The 19808-nt window shown below is 46.5% G+C and overlaps 1 protein-coding gene across 2 annotated transcripts in view; it reads right to left on the bottom strand.

Annotated features, from left to right (window-relative positions):
- The window catches only part of PXDN (peroxidasin), a 169864-nt gene extending 153471 nt beyond the window's left edge, over positions 1-16393 (bottom strand). For both annotated transcript variants that reach the window (XM_032791110.2, XM_032791111.2), the window contains exon 1: positions 16092-16393. In XM_032791110.2, coding sequence (XP_032647001.1) covers positions 16092-16300 — 209 coding nt within the window. In that variant the 5' untranslated portion in view covers positions 16301-16393. The remainder of the gene's footprint in view (positions 1-16091) is intronic.
- Between the last annotated feature and the right edge of the window lie 3415 nt (positions 16394-19808).

Genomic DNA, 19808 nt, shown 5'->3' with positions numbered 1-19808 from the left:
AGTAGTGCGGAGATCAAGGAGAGAATCTGGGAAGGGGGCAGCGGCAGGATCCTGAGCCTCTATAGTCGAGCTGCTGGACGGTGGCCCCTCCTGGCCAGGCTCAGGGATCTGCGAAGTGGGAAGGGGACCCCTAATGATGCTGGGCTCAGTCACTGTGGTACGTGCGGCAGCCCCGGCATCGAGAGATAGATGATCGTCAACAGGGTCCCTGCCTGGGAAGGAGGGCGGGTACTCCACACCCAAGAGGGACACCCCCTGGGAACCGGGTTTCGGCAGCAGGGCACTGGCCGTCGCCCCAATGGGCTCGGCGGCTGTCAGCAGGGTGCCTCCTGCAGCCGGGATAATGGAAGATTCCAGGGGACCCTCAGAGGAGGGAGCAGAAACAGCAGTTAGGGGAAGGGAACTCGGGGACAGGGGGATGGTGGTGAGGTCACTCAGATCGAGGCCTGCTAGCAGAGGGTCATCCTCCCCCTGCGTGACCAGGGTCAGACCCAGGGCCTCGATCTCCTCGTAGATGGAAGGGCGATCAACGTCCACCACCCCAGGGCCCCCACCGCCAGCACCCGAGGCGACGCCCACCTCGGTGCTCACAGAGGCTTTGAGTGGGAAGGGGGCGAAAGAGGCTCCCTTGGGGGCTTCCACGGGAAGGGACCCCAGAGGAGGGGCGGCGTTACCCTCCGGTGCTGCCACAGTGTCCCCAGCCGACACCACAGAACGGGAGTCATCAGGGGGCAAGGCGGAAGGCTCGTCATCGGTGCCCCCCTTCCTGCTCTTCCAGGGGGCCTCCGAATCTGAAGGATGTAAGGAGGCTCGAGCCTTCCGCTTGCCCCGCTTCTCCTGCACTAAAGACCAGCCCTCCATGGCATCATCCTGGGGCTGGCTAACAGGGGTCGGGTCAGGGGACAAGGGCGATGGCTCAGGGACTCGGGGAAGCAGTGGTGGGACAGCAGAAACGAGGGAGGATTCCCCCTGGGGGGAGCCCTCTCCCATGCCCAGCGGTATCTCCGCCGCACCCTCCTCCACAGTAGTGGACTGAGAAGGAGGAGGAGGGGCAGCTTCGGGTGCCGGACAGCCAGGGGTACTGGTGATGACATGGCCGGCGCCTTGCCGGGGCTCGGGGGTCCCGGGGGTCCCGGATGCTCCTCTGTGCTGGGCCAAGGGGCAGTCCCTCCGGACGTGCCCCATCGCCCGGCAGAGGTAGCACCGGGCCTCCCCCGTTGATTAATGCACCCGGTAGTGGGCTCCCTGGTAGGGGACCAGAAAGGACCCCTCAAGCGCCTCCCCGCCTCGCGCTGCCGGCGGCAGTTGAAGCTGCACTTGCCGGCGGAACGAGAGGACATGACGGAGGGCGGGGTGCTTGCAGCCCAAGGGGAGAGAGCTGATGACAGAGATGGGGTGCCCCAGGGCAGAAAGGGTGGGCAACAGGGTGGCGTTGGGCAGGAAGGGAGGGACGGAGGTCAGGACTAATCGGACCTCCAGGTCTTCAAACAGCTCCAGGGGGACAAACACGCCCCCCACCACCAGGACCATCTCTACTGCCTCCTGGGCGGCGGCCTCCGATGCCAGGAAGAAGACCACCCTCCTGTACATTTTGGAGGCCACCACGATGGCCGTGGGCCCCACCACCCTCTCCAACACCCACACGTAGGTCTCCATGTGGGGCGAGGCGGGAACCAGGAGGCAACGGATGCCGTGCTTCCTGGTCAAGGTGGGAAAGGGGCCCCGACCGCTGTAGATGGTAGCGGAAGTGTCTGTCGGAGGAGCGGCAGCAGGTAGGGGGGCCACCGCTACCTGGGCGTATGCCCTGGGGGCTGGGGGAGGGACACCCACAGAGCTGGTGGAGGGAACAGCGGGGAGGGATGCCGTGGCCAGTAGCGGGGTCGCGGCAGCGGGGGCAGTCTCTGCCATGGAGGGCCTGGCCTTTCTACGGGGCCCTTTACCTTTCTTCCCACCCGACCTTTCCCACCAACTAGGGGGCTCCCCCAAAATCCGGAAGGGGCACCCAGGGACGTGGCAGCAGCACAGAGGCTCTCCTTGGTACTCGCTGCGCCGGTGCGCCAAGCCAGAGGCATGGTGGAGGTGGATCGCAGCAGCGCTGAGGTAGAGGCTTGGCAGGGGAACAGGGCAGGTGGAGGAAGGGGCGGTGGGAGCATCACGCAGGGTCTCCCCCGCCACATTCCCCCGCCATAAACGAGAGGCGGGGAGGGGGACAAACAGGAGGGGAGGGACAGGAGAGGAGGGACCAACCTCCCGCTGCTGCAGCCAGGGGGAGAGGGTTGCCAGAAGGGAAGGCTAAAGGGATGGGGAGCAACCAAGACCTAGGGTTGGGGTGGTGTCACAGTCACCATACCAGAGGGAGTACGGCTCCTTAGTTGCACTAGGAGATCGGGGGGGGGGACAATGGCATATGGGGTGCAGTGACAAGGGCAACTCAAATAGTGGGAAGGCACAAGCGCATGGGATGGGGCGTGAGCGCACGAGGGGAGGACCAATCAGGGCTAGGGATCACGCTGGGGGGGTAAAGTGCGAGCTGGGATGGGGTAGAGGACCACGGGATGCTGCAGGTGGGGCAGGATGTGAGGCCGCAGAGAATACGGTCGCGCGCGGACAAGTGTGCAAAGGAAAGGGTCAGGTCAGGGGGGGGAGGTGCGCCCACAGGCACTTGTGCAACAGTCACATGCTTGAGTTCTGCCTGCTGCAGGCCAAATGATGAAGTGTGGTGATGCCAGGCGAGCAGCTCAGTCCCAGGCGGAGTCGAACAGAAGGAAAACAGCGCAGCGGGGGTAGTGGAGGGGCAACACATGGTGGTGGGAAGACGAGAAAGGAACACATGGACGGGGCAGGCTCCACGCCATACCAGGTGTCCCAACAGACACAGTCCCAAACCCAGAAGAGCAACAATTCGAAAAATACTCAGTCCAGAAAACGGCCCCATCCACAGTGTCTTCATGCGGGTCTCCCAGCAGCGGGTGGTCCTCTTCTCCTTCTCTTCCTCCTCCGGCCCAACAGCTCCCTAAGACCAGCCACAGTAGCCCGCAGCTCCAGTGGTGGTGGTGTGTCCCCGCAGGAGGACCACTCAGATGGTACGTCTCAGAACAAGGTTGTGGTTCCCTCCCCCCCCTCTAGGGAACAGGCCAGCAGACACCCCCCCGCCCCGCGGCTGTAGGTGGAGTAACGGCAGCAACCCGGAGCGGAGGAGGGGGGAATCTACCAGCCGCCCAGTAAGCAGAGAAGCAGAGAAGGGGAATGGGGTGTGGTGTCTAGCAGCCAGGGGAGCAGCTGGAGCTGTAGCAGCAAGCAGCAAGGGACAGTGACCTAAGCAGCAGTAGCCGCTGCCGCCCTCTCCCTCCTTCCTTCTACGAGCAGTAGCAGTAGATAGCAGAGCTACTACCCAGGAGAAGCAGGTCTGTTCCCTGAGTTTTATCAGAACAGGGGCTGTACTAGAGTAATTCAGGAAACTGCTAGAACCAATTAAGACAGACAGGCTGAATGTCCCTGACAGCCCAATCAAGGCAGGCTATTCAGGGAACCTGGGTTTAAAAAGGAGCTCACCCCAGTCAGGTAGGGGGGAACCAGAGGAAAAGGAGTGTGTGAGAGGAGCTGGGAGCAAGAAGCTGAGAGTGAGAGAGTGTACTGCTGGAGGATTGAAGAGGACAAGTGTTATCAGACACCAGGAGGAAGGTCCTGTGGTGAGGATAAAGAAGGTGTTTGGAGGAGGCCATGGGGAAGTAGCCCAGGGAGTTGTAGCTGTCATGCAGCTGTTAACAAGAGGTACTATAGACAGCTGCAATCCACAGGGCCCTGGGCTGGAACCCGGAGTAGAGAATGAGCCTGGGTTCCCCCCAAACCTCTCAACTCCTGATCAGACACAGGAGGAGTTGATCCAGACTGTGGGGGAAGATCACTGAGGTGAGCAAATCTGCCAATAAGCGCAGGACCCACCAAGGCAGAGGAGGAACTTTGTCACAATGTTTATACTAGGCATCCTGGAATCATTACATTTTAAATGATTTCTATTGGGTAAAATTTTGAAAAGTGTCTAGGTGATTTAGTCATTTAGGAGCCTAAGTCCCATTGAAAGTAAATGGAACTTAGGCTCCTAAATGATTAAAACATTTTTCAAAAATATACCAATAATCAAGAAAGAACTGTTATTTTGATTCAGACTAATTATGATATTCAGAACTGAATTAGTCCTAAAATATTACCAATTAAAGAAGAAAAAATAATTCCTGTCTTGACAGAAAATAGGTTGTCAGCAATCAAACATGGATTCAAAGAACTGAGCAGCATGTTCTGATTGACATGGGAAGAAGCTAAGACTTCAGCAGGAGACTAGCCCAAAGATGGAAGACAGTGAAGGCCCTGTGTTCTACATGGAACAGAGAGGCATAAAAAAAGAGGGATGCTCTGATCAGTTCATGATTACATATGTTCAATAAGTATATTAGATACACACATCTGACATGTCTACACTGAAAAAAAAAATAAAAAGGCTAACCTGAGTTGTGACATTTTTTATATCTGATTTTGTAAGTAGTTTTTAAATGAGGTGTAACTTGGGGGACTCCTACAAGGGGTACAGTAGTCTGGAAAGGTTGAGAACCACTGATGTAAAGCATACGCAAAAGGTATGTAGTAATTAAAATAAGAATACTTTTGGGGGGAACTTTTTTTTATAAAAAAATAAGAATGGGTCATGGCTTGTATTTAAAGGGCACTTTAAATTTCAATTGTTTTGACTATGTTTTTAAAAAAAAATTACTGATAGAGCACCCTTTGAATTGAATGCCATGAGGAGGACTTGGGGAGGGGGTGTTTGTTTATGTTTTAAGAAGGGATGAGGGGAAGGAAGTTTCTGCTTCCCTTATTAAAAGGAATCTTTTTTCCTGGGCAGTAAAACCAAACATGCTCGTATCTATCATACTCCTGCCTGTTGTCTCTTCAGTCTCAGGCCTTGTCTACACATAAAATTAACTAAGTTTAAAAAATTATTTTAGCTAGTTCAAATGGGTGAAAAACCCATGTAGACACTTAAATTGGTTTAAACTTGGTTTACATCAATTTAGCTTAATTCAGTAAATTATTGACTAGATTCCAATCTAAAGGGAATAAGTGCCCTGATCATTACTTAATCAAATTCCAATTGGTCACAGTAAAAATGGATCTTGATGCTTTGTGAGAACTTTGCATAACAACATGAAACTTTGCCCTTATTTGCTGTTGAACACAATTGTTTGCGTCCTTTACTGATGCCCCCAAGTCAGGGCAAGCAACCAGCAACTCATGTTGTAGTTTGACCCTTTCTAAAATATCCCATGATCTTGCCTCCAGTCTCTAATCAAGAAAAGTTGCTGTCAAAATGTAACCTGTCTAAAGTTGTTTTTCCAGAATCACGATTCCAGTGATCAGATCTCAGAAACAAGAGTAACAATATTGCTCAAAGGCAGCTTGTTGTGTTAAGCAAACTCTCCGCAATAAACCTGTAAAAATATGGGTTTGCTGGTTTCTTACACGAATGTACACTGCACTATCCACTTGTTATGCCTTCCTTCTTCACATCTGTGAAGTATTTTTATTTAAACAGATTTTTTAATAAGCTATTCAGAGTTGACTGAGCACTAGGACTATGCAACTCTGTACACTTAGAAAATATTTTCAAAAAATGCCAAGAGGAAAAAGTTCTCCAGAAGGCCACCAAATAAAACATGTTAGAACCTCAGTTAAGACAAAGTTTAAAGGTTATGGTACTTTAGACACATATATTCAAATAATCAATAAATGTACGCCACTAAGGGTCACAGATATGTTTAAAGGCAAATAGAATAAAATGTGTTGGAAAACAGTATCAAAATCATTTAAAGATACTCTCTAAGAAGGAAGGAGGCAAAGTGACTAATAAAAGGATACTATGTGCACCAATCTAGCTAATGCTAAATAAACACTGAGCATGATCCCCATTAAATGTGGCCAATACTATAAATATAACACTGCATATACTGAGTGATATTATTTTCCTCTCTTCTACTAAACAGGCAGCAAGTAAAATGTTATGCTTGGTATCCTTTTTAGGAAGGAATGTTAGAGTCAGAACATTTCATAGGGTTTGGGGGAGTGGTAACTGGAAAGAGAAAAAGGGGAAACTAAAAAAGTACATTAATAGCAGCAGGAGGACCCCACAGAGAAGGAGAGTAATGGCAAAGTGTCATAAAGGTAAAATCAGAGTAAAAGGTAGCAGGGTATATCCCAGTGTTTTTGGTTAGAGTTCCCTTATGTAACTCAGGGGAAGGGAGAGAGGACACAAGTTTTGTTCTGTACTCTTTTACTGCTTCATAGTTTTGTGTAGGGCTTATTAGTCTAAAGTTATATTACAATGGCACCCACAGACCTTAACAAGGATCAGGGGGCCCATGCTGGGCACTTTACAAACTCATAAATCCCAGCCCCAAAGAAGTGTCATATAAGCACAGATTAGACAAACAAGGACAAGAGGCTGAGAGCACACACTGCCAATGATAGTTCTGAAGATCTCCATGAGAGACCACAGGGAAGCCTGCACCATCAAAAAACACAGTTTGGGAATCCGTGTTTTATTTGCTGTAACTTAGATGTTCATTCAGTTTTATTTGTATCAGAATCAGTTGGCTCTTGTTAACAGTAATAGTTTCATAGCAAAAAGAAAGAAACCCAGCAGCAGGATAAGAGAATGAACCAAAAAAAACCACCAACACATTTGAGTCACTCTATTTTAATTCATCCAATGCTCATTGCACCACCTCTCTGGATTGTTTTGAATTTCTGCCCATGTTTATAGAGGTAAGTCTAACATGCTGTTTAAAAAAAAAAAAAAATTCTGAGTGGAACCAAATGGTTATGGTAAATGGGACCAGCCATTTCATTTTTTATTTTTTTTTTAAAGGGAGGAAAATTATTCAGAAATCCTATTATTTTATACAGCAATCCTTCCAAACATATAAATCATTATAAATTTCTAACCTGAGCAATGTATATTATAAAAGTTTTACAACTGTAGTTTTCCAGTAAGTAAAGTTTTAGCCCCAACTCCTGTAAAGACTTACTATACTATTACTCATTCTTAATAGTCCCATCACAAGTGTGAATCTTTACAGGTTCAGAACCCTATGGACTATTCACAGTGAGGAAAGTTAAGCATAAGCATAAATGTTTCCAGGATGAGACCTATAATATTCAAAATATACAGCTTCTAAAATATGGACTGATGTATTATAGATGTATTCTGACTATGGCACAACACAATCTTTACCTTCCATCTTTGCCAAGAATACCAATATATAAACCCAAATGAAATATTTGTAAAAATTACAATTTTGACAGAGAAATCCCCTGAGAAAAAAAATTATCAAAAGTTTGTTTTAAAAAGAATGTTTCAAATTTCTATACTATTTCATGCAATCAGGGCTTGAAAAATATACCCACCATCTTCTAGTCTTTTCAAACAAGGTTAAAAATACCTGTGCAAGCAAATGAAGAATAAAATGTATTTCTTGTGTAATTGCTACAGATTGTTAGTTAAGATTATACTTAATATCTTTATTTGAAATGTAACATTACTTCTCTTTTTATTTAATTCTATCTTATTTCTCTTCTTAACTTCATTCTACCATGTTTTCCTCTTTTATTTTCCATATTATGGTCAGTTTATCTTCGCCAGCAGTGGTTTTACTGTCTGTTTTCTCTTCCCTTCTGCCTCCCTCAGGCTATATCTACGCTGCCACTTATGCTGATATAACTTATGTCACTCAGGCGTGTTAGCCACCCCCTGATCAACATAAGTTACACTGACCTAGCCTTGTCCCCACCAGCACTTATCTCCAGGAAAGTTTTAGCCACTGTAAACTCTCTAATGTAGCCATAGCCTCAGTCTCTTCTCATTTTTTCCCTACATCTACCTCCTCTCCTGTACTTTCTGTTTCCTCTACTCCCAAACTCGCCCTCTCAGTACCAATTCTCTTTTCAAACTAACAGCTACTTCCCCTTCAGACCAATCAATTCACACAAAGAGAGAGCTTGAAAATGTTACCAAACACTAAGCAGCCAGAGGACTAAACTTACCTGCTAAATATCAGTTAAAAAGATACAGGGCCCACTAATGAGCAGCACCTCCCTGGTAAGAAGACAACATGAGTTACTTGGAAAGGGGAGGATGCTGGGATACTTATCAGTGTGCCTCCCTTTCATTATGCTTACCGCTCATATCAGCCTTTGTATAACAGGTGTTTAAAAAAAAAAATGTAGATCCACTGCTCCAAACACCTTTGCCCCCCTAATACTCAAACCCACAGCCTCCTGACTGCTGAAAGCATTAGGGATCTCACTACTCTACCCCTCACCCCAGCCTTCTGGCTCCTGTGATTGGGGCAGGGAGGGTGGCTGCGTCTCTGCTCCTGTATTCCTTCTGAAGCATCCATTTTTGAATCTTTCTACCCAGTGAATAGCTCCAGTGCCTGCTTCTGTTGCTCCTAACTTTCAAAAGCAGTAAATTGAAACTGATCTGATTCTAATGAATCTCACTGCTTCCTTTGGAGTTCCCAATAGATGCAATAAAAATTGACATGACTAGTCACTTTTCATTCCACAGCCAATTAGGAAAACTGAGCTGTAGCAGAAGTACTGAAGACATCTGTCAGCAGACTTAGTAAGATAGTACTGCATCAGAGGGGTAGCGGTGTAGTCTGTATCAGCAAAAAAGAGGAAGAGTCCCTGTGGCACCTAATGCCTAGTCTACACTGGGGGGAGGGGGAATCGATCTAACATACGCAACTTCAGCTACGAGAATAGCATAGCTGAAGTTGACGTATCTTAGATCGACTTACCTCCCGTCCTGATGGTGCAGGATCGATGGCCGCGGCTCCCCCGTTGACTCTGCTTCCGCTTCTCGCCCTGGTGGAGTTCTGGAGTCAACGGGGAGCGCATTTGGGGATCGATTTATCGCGTTTTGATTTATCAAGCGCCAAAATAGTGTAATGTCTGTACTAAAAGCATGGAGCCCAATGTAAGATTCACAAATGTTTCAAATACTGTCATAAAAATATAGTTCTACTAAGAAAGTGACTTTGCATAAATGGCAACTTTATGTTTGATAGATCTGCACTCTATGTGCATTACAAGCCATATCCACTTGTGTGGGAAATTTTTACTACTTTTTAGTCCTGTTCACACTGCATAGCTAACCAAGGTATGAGGCAACAAGCTGGTATTCTGTTCTTCTTCACCCTCAGAATTCCAGCTACAGTGAACTCAATTAAACCTGTACAACCCCAGTTTTTTAACTGGGACTGCCTGGGTGTAGCCAAGGGAAAAAACTATGAAGATCAGACTAGTCCGCACAGGTGTAATTGAGAGCAGAATCTAGCCTGTGGAATCTTTTTTACTGATGATATCAGGAGTAAATTAAGGCAAGATCCATTATTATTTGTATTACAGCAGCACTCAAAGGCCCCACAACATGAGCACAAAACCCAGAATGACACCCTTGACCCAAAGAACTTATTAAATTTAGGATAAAATGCAACTAGGGAAAGAGAGGACAGGAGTAACAACAGTACGAACACACATTTACTTAGATGCTATATGCACAACCTGATGATTCTGAATCATTTAAATTTTTAAAATATGAATAAATATCAGCAATTCCCACTGGAACTCTACTTAGTCATTATTTATTTGGAGATTTTCTGCAGGCATCAGGAAGAAGTGGGTCTTGAAGATGCCACTAAAAGGATGAGAGGGTACTAGGTTTACAAGTTATTTTGGAGAGGGTATTCCTTGGACCAGTGATGGAGTGAAGGTAGATTAAAGAAGCTGCAGACATTGAATTGGGACACAATCCATGGACACACAGAAGACCTGATCCTGCACTCTGATCCACTCAGGTGAAATGATGTGTCTATGCAGAGCTCCATAGACTTCAGTAGGACTGCACTAGTGTAAGAGTCTGCCTGTGTGAATCAAAGCCAGAATGTGCATCTTCAAGTATGCAGTACAGAAATGGCATTGTCAGAAAGTGGGGCTGCAGGAGGGTAAGAAACCAGGACTGCAACAAGCACTTTTGCAGAAGGAAGACTTTTGATCTGTGAAGGGAACTTTTGTCTGGATTGTATCCAGGTCCATTCTGTTTTAATCCACCACTGGAAGGGATGTGTGAGCCAGAAAGAATAGAGCTCAGCTCTCAGCTCCCATGGTGTGGCAGATATAAACTGAAAAAAAAATGAGCTCTGGAAATCAATGAGACATAACATACAAGAAAGTCCCATTATGCCATTTTTACATAGTCACTTTTCAGAGTAGAGCCATACATTAAGAGAAAAAAAAGATAAGGTAAGAATGGCAAATAAAGTGCTGCCAGTGAAAACATGCTAAGACTCCAGTAGTGTTGTTTGCAGGATTTTTATAAGTTCCTGTTCTAGCAAGAATGAATGTATTTAAATTAAATCAGTTAATTAATACTTTGAAACAATCCAGCTATTGTTGCCATGCAGGACAAATTATTTATATTGCCTTACACTAAATATAACACTAACATAAAATTATAGCTAAATAGAACAGAAAATAAAGGTAAACAGAGATACTGACAGATGCTTTATAGATTTGGCTGGAAAATTTCTACAGATTTCTATTGTCCTTACCTCTGTGAAATGCATTAGCTGGCTCAGTCTAGTTCATAACGGACAAGGGTCCACACCACATTGTTTGCAACTTTGCCAATCTTATATTCTTTAATGCACTTAAAAATACTTGTTCCAAAAGAAAGAGATATAATCTGATGATTCACAAACTAAAAGTGATTTAAATGTATTTTATTTTTTATCTAAAAAAGTAAGCCATTCCTGAAGGTGGAAAGTTCATAACATTCCTCCTACTTGGGTGATGACATGTCTCCATAAAAGCATAAAATTTCTGTGAGAGTTTATAGTACGTACTATTAACAAACTAAGTAGCACTAGGTGAAGTGAAGCATAATTATGTAACCATTTGGTGCCTAAGTATCACTGCAATAAGTACCTCAGAAACATATGTAATAAATAATGATAAGTATTCATAGTGTATATCTTTGAGCTACAGGTAAAAAATATTACTTTTGATACATTCCTATCAAGTGGAGATCTTCAAGGTACTGCTTATTAGATCAATTTTATCATTCTCTGTGCCTGCGGATTCTTAAACTTTTCCATACTGTAAGAGTACCTTGTGGTCCACCTCCTTCCCATTCACCACCACATAACATAACTGTAGCAGCTACAGAAATTGCTTATATGGAAAAGTATTATTAGGAAAGTACTTGATATATTTCTAATTGCCTTTTAATGGTGACATAGTGGGCGGAAACAAGGAGGATAGTCATCACCATGTGACTAGTAAGAGCTCAACAGACTACCAGCAATCCATAGGCCACAATTTGAGAACATGTTTCAGAGTGGTAGTCGCATTAGTCTGTACAGTAACTCCTCACTTAAAATTATAGTTATGTTCCTGAAAAATGCGACTTTAAGCGAAATCATGTTAAGTAAATCCAATTTCCCCATAAGAATTAACGTAAATGAGGGGGTTAGGATCCAGGGAATTTTTTTTTTCTTTTTAACCAAACACACACACAAACTATAAGTTTTAAACCAGGGGGCGGCAGCTTCTGGCACACAGCTCGCCAGGGTAAGCACCCTGGCGGGCCAGTCCAGTTTGTTTACCTGCCGCATCAGCAGGTTCGGCTGATTGCGGCTCCCACTGGCCGCGGTTCGCCATCCGAGGCCAATGGGGGTGGCAGGAAGCTGCGGCCGGCACATTTCTCAGCCCATGGCACTTCCCGCCGCCCCCATTGGCCTGGGACGGTGAACTAAGGCCAGTGGGAGCCGTGATTGGCCGAACCTGCCGATGCGGCAGGTAAACAAACTGGTCCTGCCCCCCAGGGTGCTTACCATGGCGAGCCGCGTGCCAGAGGTTGCCGACCCCTGGTTTAAACAAACAATTTAATACTGGTACACAGTGATGATGATTGTGAAGCTTGGTTGAGGTGGAGGAGCAAGAGGGTGGGCTACTTCCCTTACTGCTAAATGATGAACTAGTAATTGGCTGAGCCCTCAAGGGTTAACTCTCTCACTTTACAAGGCAGCAGGAATGGAGGGAGATATGCGCATTCCCCTTTAAGTACACTGCCCTGTTAATTAGATCAGCTTGCTGAGACCACAGCTGCTGCAAGCTCTCTCCATCCTGAGCCCTGGTGTGTAATCCCCCTGCTCTAAGGAAGATGGGGTATGTGGGGTGAAGGAGCAGGGGGAGGGGGACACCTTGACATTACACCCCTCCCGCACAGCAAGCAGGAGTCTCGGGGAACAGCTCCAAGGCAGAGGGAAGGAACAGCACATGGCAGTGGGGGGAGGGACTCAGCTGAACTGCAGACAGATGCTGCACAGGGAACTTAGGGGAAGCGATATGGGGGCTGCCGGTCCACTCTGGTTCCAAGCCCCCACCAGCTAGCTGCAACAGGCTGCTCTTCCTGCAAGCAGCAGACAAAGCAGGCAGCTGCCAAACGACTTTAGAAGGGAGCATTGCACAACTTTAAACAAGCATGTTCCCTAATTGATCAGCAATATAACAATGGAACAATGTTAACTGGGATGACTTTAAGTGAGGAGTTACTGTATCAGCAAAAACAAGGAGGATTCCTTTTGGCATCTTAGAGACTAACAGATTTATTTGGGCATAAGCTTTCGAGGGCTAGAACCCACTTCATCAGATGCATTGAGTGGAAAATACAAGAGCAGGTATAAATACATGAAAAGACAGGAATTGCCTTACCAAGTGTGAGGTCAGTCTAATGAGACAATTCAATTAACAGTAGGATACCCAGGGAGGAAAAATAACTTTTGTAGTGGTAATGAGAGTGGCCCATTTCAAACAGTTGACAAGAAGGTGTGAGTAACAGTAAGGAAAAATTAGATTTAGGTTTTGTAATGACCCAATCACTCCCAGTCTTTATTCAGGCCTAATGTGATGGTGTCCAGTTTGCAAATTAATTACAGTTCTGCAGTCTCTGGTTGAAATCTGTTTTTGAAGTTTGGAATTAATTTGCAAACTGCACACCACCACATTAGGCCTGAATAAAGACAGGGAGTGGCTGGGTCATTACAAAACGTAAATCTAATTTCCCCCATGCTAATTTCCACCCTTCTTGTCAACTGTTTGAAATGGGTCACTCTCATTACCACTACATAAGTTATTTGTCATCCCTTGCTATCCTACTGTTAATCGAATTGTCTCGTTAGACTGACCTCACACTTGGTAAGGCAACTCCCCTCTTTTCATATATTTATATTTGCTCCTGTATTTTCCACTCTTATGCTCTTATGTATCTGATGAAGTGGGCTGTAGCCCACGAAAGCTTATGCCCAAATACATTTGTTAGTCTCTAAGGTGCCACAAGGACTCCTTGTCACTTTGAGAATGGTTGCCTTAAGCCAAACTGAGAATATATAAATGTTAACCTTTTTTTTAAAAAAAAAATTCTTTACTAAATCATAGGCTAGAACAGTTACTCAAATTTAAGAGACTAGAGGGCTTGATATTGGAGAGGTTAGACAAATACGATGTTTGTATTGTTCATATATTTTGCTCTTACTTACTCACAAATTATAAACATCCATGGTGAGAGAGCTCTGCCTTGTCCAGTTTTAATCTAATATATTTTGCTGTTGTACGCATCAATATCTTTGTCATGTGTCCAAACCTTTTAGACTCACATCCCTATTGTTAGGAATAAAAAAAAAAAAAATTAAAATGATTCACAACACGAGACTACAGAAAACTGTGTAATGCTCAATGACCAATATAAAATGTGCACTGTATATGTACTTAGTTCCAAATGCAAGAAACATTAACCACCCACTTCCTGTATTGTTCACTAAAACTTTTACAGCTACTTCAGGACTGCTCCAATCCTGCCAAAAGAGTTCACACCATGCCAAAAAGGGAATCAGAAATGTTAAATAATTGTACTTTTCACATGATGATATTTAGAGTCTGAAATGCAGCAAGGCTTTATGGGGCTCTTTCTGAAAATAACTGAAAGTCACAAGTCAATATGCTACAGTAGGTCATGCAGAAAATACCGAGGCCCAACCCCTGCTCTCCTAGTTTTCCCTGGTTGCATTTGTGTAAGTGAGGGCAAGAAATAGCTCCAGGAGTCATAGTAGCAGCCGTGTTAGTCTGTATCTGCAAAAAGAACAGGAGTACTCGTGGCACCATAGAGACTAACAAATTTATTTGAGGATAAGCTTCCATGGGCTACAGTCTACTTCATCAGATGCATAGAATCGAACATATAGTAAGAAATACATATACACACAAAGAACGTGAAAAATGACGCGTGGGTCTTTACACAAATTGAATCTACTTCCCCATGTTAAGTATCCTCACACCTTCTTGTCAACTGTCTGAAATGGGCCGTCTTGATGATCACTACAAAAGTTTTTTTTCTCCTGCTGATAATACCTCTTCTTAATTAATTAGCGTCTTACAGTTGGTATGGTTACTTCTACCTTTTCACATTCTCTGTGTGTGTATGTATTTCTTACTATATGTTCCATTCTATGCATCTGATGGAGTGGGCTGTAGCCCATGGAAACTTATGCTCAACTAATTTTGTTAGGCTCTAAGGCCACAAATACTCTAGTTCCAGGAGTGTTTCTGTATCCCAAGAAACATACAAACAGGTTAATGGAGCCAATCCCTTACTCATAGTGAACTCTAAATCAAAGTGTGTGAGGTTTGTATGGATTCTCTTTTTTATTAAAAGGGTATAAATGAAAAGGTTAAAAATGGTTTCTTTTAAAAAAATCATTGTCAAAAATATGTAGACTAAATTCTTTACTCGCTTTCACCCCAGGTGATCCCACTGAAATCAACTGAACCCCAATGCTGCAAAGACTTATTCATGTACTTAACTCTACAAGCAGCAAGGGGTTAATCCCACTGACAAAAATATGACCATTCACGCTCCATCAAGTTAAGCATTTGATGAAATCTTTGCGAGATTGGGGGCTTGGACTGTATTGGATATAATTCAGTACAGAATTTGGCCCCTGGTGTATTATTATATGTCCATGGTGCTGCTTAAAATTGAGCCAAAAGTATAACATTCCGAAAAGATCCATTGCCACCAATGAAATATACTGTACCAAGCCACTAGTAAGAGTCACAGTGAAAACATTTTAGGAATCATATACACTTTAAAAAACATCTGTTATTAGATACAAAATACCATGTTTCACGATTACTTTTATTTAAGAACATCTACAAATCCGCAAGGATTGATCAAAATCCAGTAGCTCTAAAATTCAACAGCCTGATTTATGAAAGCAACCAGAAAAGTAAGTTCAATTGAAAATATCTAGGGCTGGGTGGAGTGCGACGAAACCTTTCACATAAAAACGCGAATCAAAGCCAAGTCTCCTATGGTGAAGCAAGAGCTTCTTAAACAGCTCTCTGTAGCTCGGCTCCCTCCGAAAGATATTGCTGAAAATAATTAATGAAATGATCCAAGAAAGGAAAACTGGAGCCCGCTGAGTGACTTCACCACCACTCGTCCTGCTGGCTCCAGGCCTCGAGCCACACAGCTGCTGGCCAAGCTCAACGCTGCAGCACATCGGTGCTTTCAGCAGATAATCAGAGAGACAGAGACCAAAAGAGCGAGAGAGGAATACACCAGGCAGAGACAACCGGCGAGCAAGTCACTGGCCATGGCTACCAGAGCCGCGGGGGGGGGGGGCTGTTTCACCCCCTGCGCTCTACAAATCAATCTCCACTGGAGCTAACAAAAGACTCCAGAGGGAGAGGGCAGCCCAGTGATCGCGGCTTCCAACCCGACAGGCTAGAGACAAAGGGCTGTGGCAGCTGCTGCACGGTGTCCCCCGCCCCAGGTGCCCCGACCGAGCCCCCCCCACCCCCACCCCTCTTACTGCTCCCTCCAGGCCTCTCCCTACATTCAGGGCGAGAAGCTACCGGCCTCCCTCCCTCTCGGCTACGTGAAGCCTCCCCCCCCCCGCCCGGGGGGTACTCACAGGATGGTGGTTTGGGGCGACACGGCGGGGACGCTTTCCAGCATCAGATGCATGCATCGCATCGTGGTGCGGAAGCACAAGCAGCGGCTGGGGCACCACACGCTGCCCCGCGGCGGCGGCTGGGGCTGCGGGGAGGCGGCGAGGAAAAGCGCCCCGCTCCAGAGCAGGAGCACGAAGCCGAGCCCGGCCGCCGATGTGCAGCGGGCCATGGTGCGAGGGGCAGGACGAGGAGGGCGGAGGGGGGTAGCAGGTCTCCACCGTGCCTGCTCCGCTCCCAGCTGCGGCTGCTCTCGCTCCTGGACCTGGAGCCAGCGGGCGGAGGCGACTCCCTGCCCGGCGCAGGCTGGAGAGGGGAGGGGAGGGGAGGGACGGACGGCAGTGGGACCGCCCCAGCCGGCGCGCTCGGAGACCTGGGCAGGCAGCCCCGCCACTGGCTCCCCGGCCCCAGCCCCGCGTTCCACAGCGAGGCACCGCCCGGAGAGGGGGAAGCGGCTTTCTCCGCCAGGGGGCGCATGGAGGGGGCAGCTCGGGGAAGCGCATGGCCGAATCCCCTCACCCCCACTACGGGCACAGAGCGCACGGGTCTGACCCCCCCCACCCTCACCAAGGGCACAGAGCGGTAGGCCCCATACAAGGGTCCCCCCCACATTCCCTCCTGGGGCACGGAGCGGCAGGCCCCCTGCACAGGTCCGCCCCCATTCCCTTCTGGAGCACAGAGTAACAAGCCCCCTGCACGGGTCTGACTCACCCCCCACCAAAGGCACAGAGCGGCAGGCCCCCTACAAGGGTCTGCCCCCATCGCCTCCTTGGCACAGAGCAGCAGGCCCCCTGCAGAGGTCTGCCCCCATCGCCTCCTGGGGCACAGAGCTGAGCAACAAGCCCCCTGCACGGGTCTGAACCCTCCACCCTCTGCTGAGACATAGAGTGATAGTCCCCCTGCACAGGTCTGACCCCCCACCCCCACATCTGCTTGTGGGGCACAGAACGACAGGCCCCGTGTATGGGTGTGAATCCCCCCCCATCCCTTCCTGGGGCACAGAGCAATAGGCCCCCTGCTTGGGTCCGAACTCCCCCTCTCCCCCAGGGGCACAGAGCAACAAGTCCCCTGCACGGGTCCAGACCACCCCTTCCATCCCCTCCCGGAGCACAGAGCAACAGGTTATCCCACTGAGGGAACCACACACACATCTGAACACTACTTCACCCAGGGCACAGATAGCAACAGGCCCCAAATTACCCCATTGAGGGGACTGCACACATAGCCAAACCCTCCTCCCTTCCCTAAATGGGCAGAAAGAGACCCTAACAGGGCCCACAGATTACACCAAGGGAAACACCCATGGCCAAGCCTCCTCCCTTCTCTAGAGAGACAGAGGAAACCCTCATCCCAAAGAGCGTGCACTAAATAAAAAAGACAGGAGAACTGGATAGGTTCTAAATAAACAAGACAGGTGTGAGGAGAACTGGACATAGAGATGAAGTGGCCTAGTGGGATTGTCAAAAGTGCCTAGGAGCCCAGCTTCCATTGATTTGTTCTTTTACAAATCCCAGTAGGCACCTATCGGCATCTTTAGATGCTTAAATACCTTTAGCAATCTGGCCCAAAATGTCTTACTGAAGGTCACACAGCTGATCAGTGGCAGAGCCAGAAATGAAATTGAGCCCTGTGCTCTATCTGCTTGATTATGCTGCCTATATCAAGGAGTGGTGCCAAGAGGGATATCTGAGTCCCATCCAAGGGGAACCAATTTCACAACTAGGCCAGCCTGCTCCCCACAATTTCCTTGAGCAGCAGGAGCCTGGTCTGCACTGGTGGGAATGGGGCTGCACAGCTTTCTAACAGGGTCTAATGGTTACTACTCCTACCTATTCTGGATGCTGTCAGCAGACATCATAGCACTGGTTACACTCAAGTCATAACCATGTGTGCTAAATATATACTTTTTTCAATGGGTCTGGGAATCAGGGCATTGGGCACTTGCCTGTTGTGTCCATTCCTATAAAGTGGATGCACAGCTGGTTGAAGAAAACTGTACTCAAAGAGTAGTTGTCAGTGATTTGCTGTCAAACTGGGCGGACATATCTTGAAGGGTCCTGCAGAGGTCTGTTCTGGTGCTATTCAATGTTTTCATTAGTGACTCAGATAATGAAATAGAGAATGTGCTCATAAAACTTGCAGATGAGACCAAGATGGGAGGGGTTGCAAGTACTTTGGAAGATAGGATTAGAATTCAAAATAGCCTTGATAAATTGGAGAATTGGTCTGAAATCAACAAGATGAAATTCAATAAAAAACAAATGGAAAGTACGACAATTAGGAAGGAAAAATTAAATGTACAATTACGAAATGGAAAATAACTGGCTAGGCAGTAGTCCTGCAGAAGAGGATCTGGTGGTTGTAGTGGATCACAAACTGAATCTGAGTCAACAATGTAAGGCAGCCGGAATAAAAAAGGATTAGTATAATTGTATTAACAGGAGCATTGTATTTAACACATGTGAGGTAAAGCTTTAGTAACGTTTTTGATACTGTCTTGCATGACCTCATAAACAAACTTGGGAAATGCAACCAAGATGGAGCTACTATAAGGAGGGTGCATAACTGGTTGGAAAACCTTTCCCAGAGAGTAGTTATCAGTGGTTCATAGTCATGCTGGAAGGGCANCCTGCAGGGATCAGTTCTGGGCCTGGTACTGTTCAATATCTTCACAAATGATTTAGATAATGGCATAGAAAGAACACTTATAAAGTTTGTGGACGATACCAAGCTGCGAAGGGATGCAAGTGCTTTGGAGGATAGGATTAAAATTCAAAATGATCTGGACAAACTGGAGAAATGGTCTGAAGTAAATAGGATGAAATTCAATAAGGACAAATGCAAAGTGCTCCACTTAGGAAGGAACAATCAGTTGCACACATACAAAATGGGAAATGACTGCCTAAGAAGGACTATTGCTAAAAGGGATCTGGGGATCATAGTGCACCAAAAGCTAAATATGACTCAACAGTGTAACACGGTTGCAAAAAAAGCAAACACCTTTCTGGGATGTATTAGCAGGAGTGTTGTAAGCAAGACATGAGAATTAATTCTTCCACTCTACGCCACACTGTTTAGGCCTCAGCCGGAGTATTGTGTCCAGTTCTGGGCACCACATTTCAGGAAAGATGTGGACAATTTGGAGAAAGTCCAGAGAGGACCAACAAAAATGATCTAGAAAACATGACCTATGAGATTGAGGGACGAATTAAAAGGTCTAACAGGCCGGACTTGGTCTGCAGGCTGTAGTTTGCCTTCCCCGGTCTAGATAATACTTAATCCTGCCATGAATGCAGGGGATTGGACTAGATGATCTCTCGGGGTCTTTTGCAGTCCTGTGAGTCTATAATTATCCTGTTCTACTTGGAATTGATGAGGCCTCACCTAGAGTACTGTGTCCAGTTCTGAGCACCATTCTTTAAGAAAGATGTGGGCAAATTGGCCGGAGTCCAGAGGAGAGCAACAAAAATTATAAAAGGTTTAGAAAACCTGACCTGACATTCTGATTTCCAAAGTTCTTGCCTGATCTATGAGGAAAGGTATTCCAAATGCCAATAGGAAAGTCCCTAGCAGACTTCACTGAGTCTTTGGCACTGTTCTAGTTTGAGAGTAAGAACTATACTATAGAAGACCTTTTGGTTTTGGTATTTTAAATGTTATTATTTTCTTCTCTTTTGTTG

This window comes from Chelonoidis abingdonii, chromosome 3, assembly GCF_003597395.2.
Source record: "Chelonoidis abingdonii isolate Lonesome George chromosome 3, CheloAbing_2.0, whole genome shotgun sequence".
In the NCBI taxonomy this organism is placed as follows: Eukaryota; Metazoa; Chordata; order Testudines; family Testudinidae; genus Chelonoidis; species Chelonoidis abingdonii.
The sequence above is the reverse complement of the archived record's forward strand: the minus strand, read 5'-3'. Positions and strand labels throughout refer to the sequence as shown.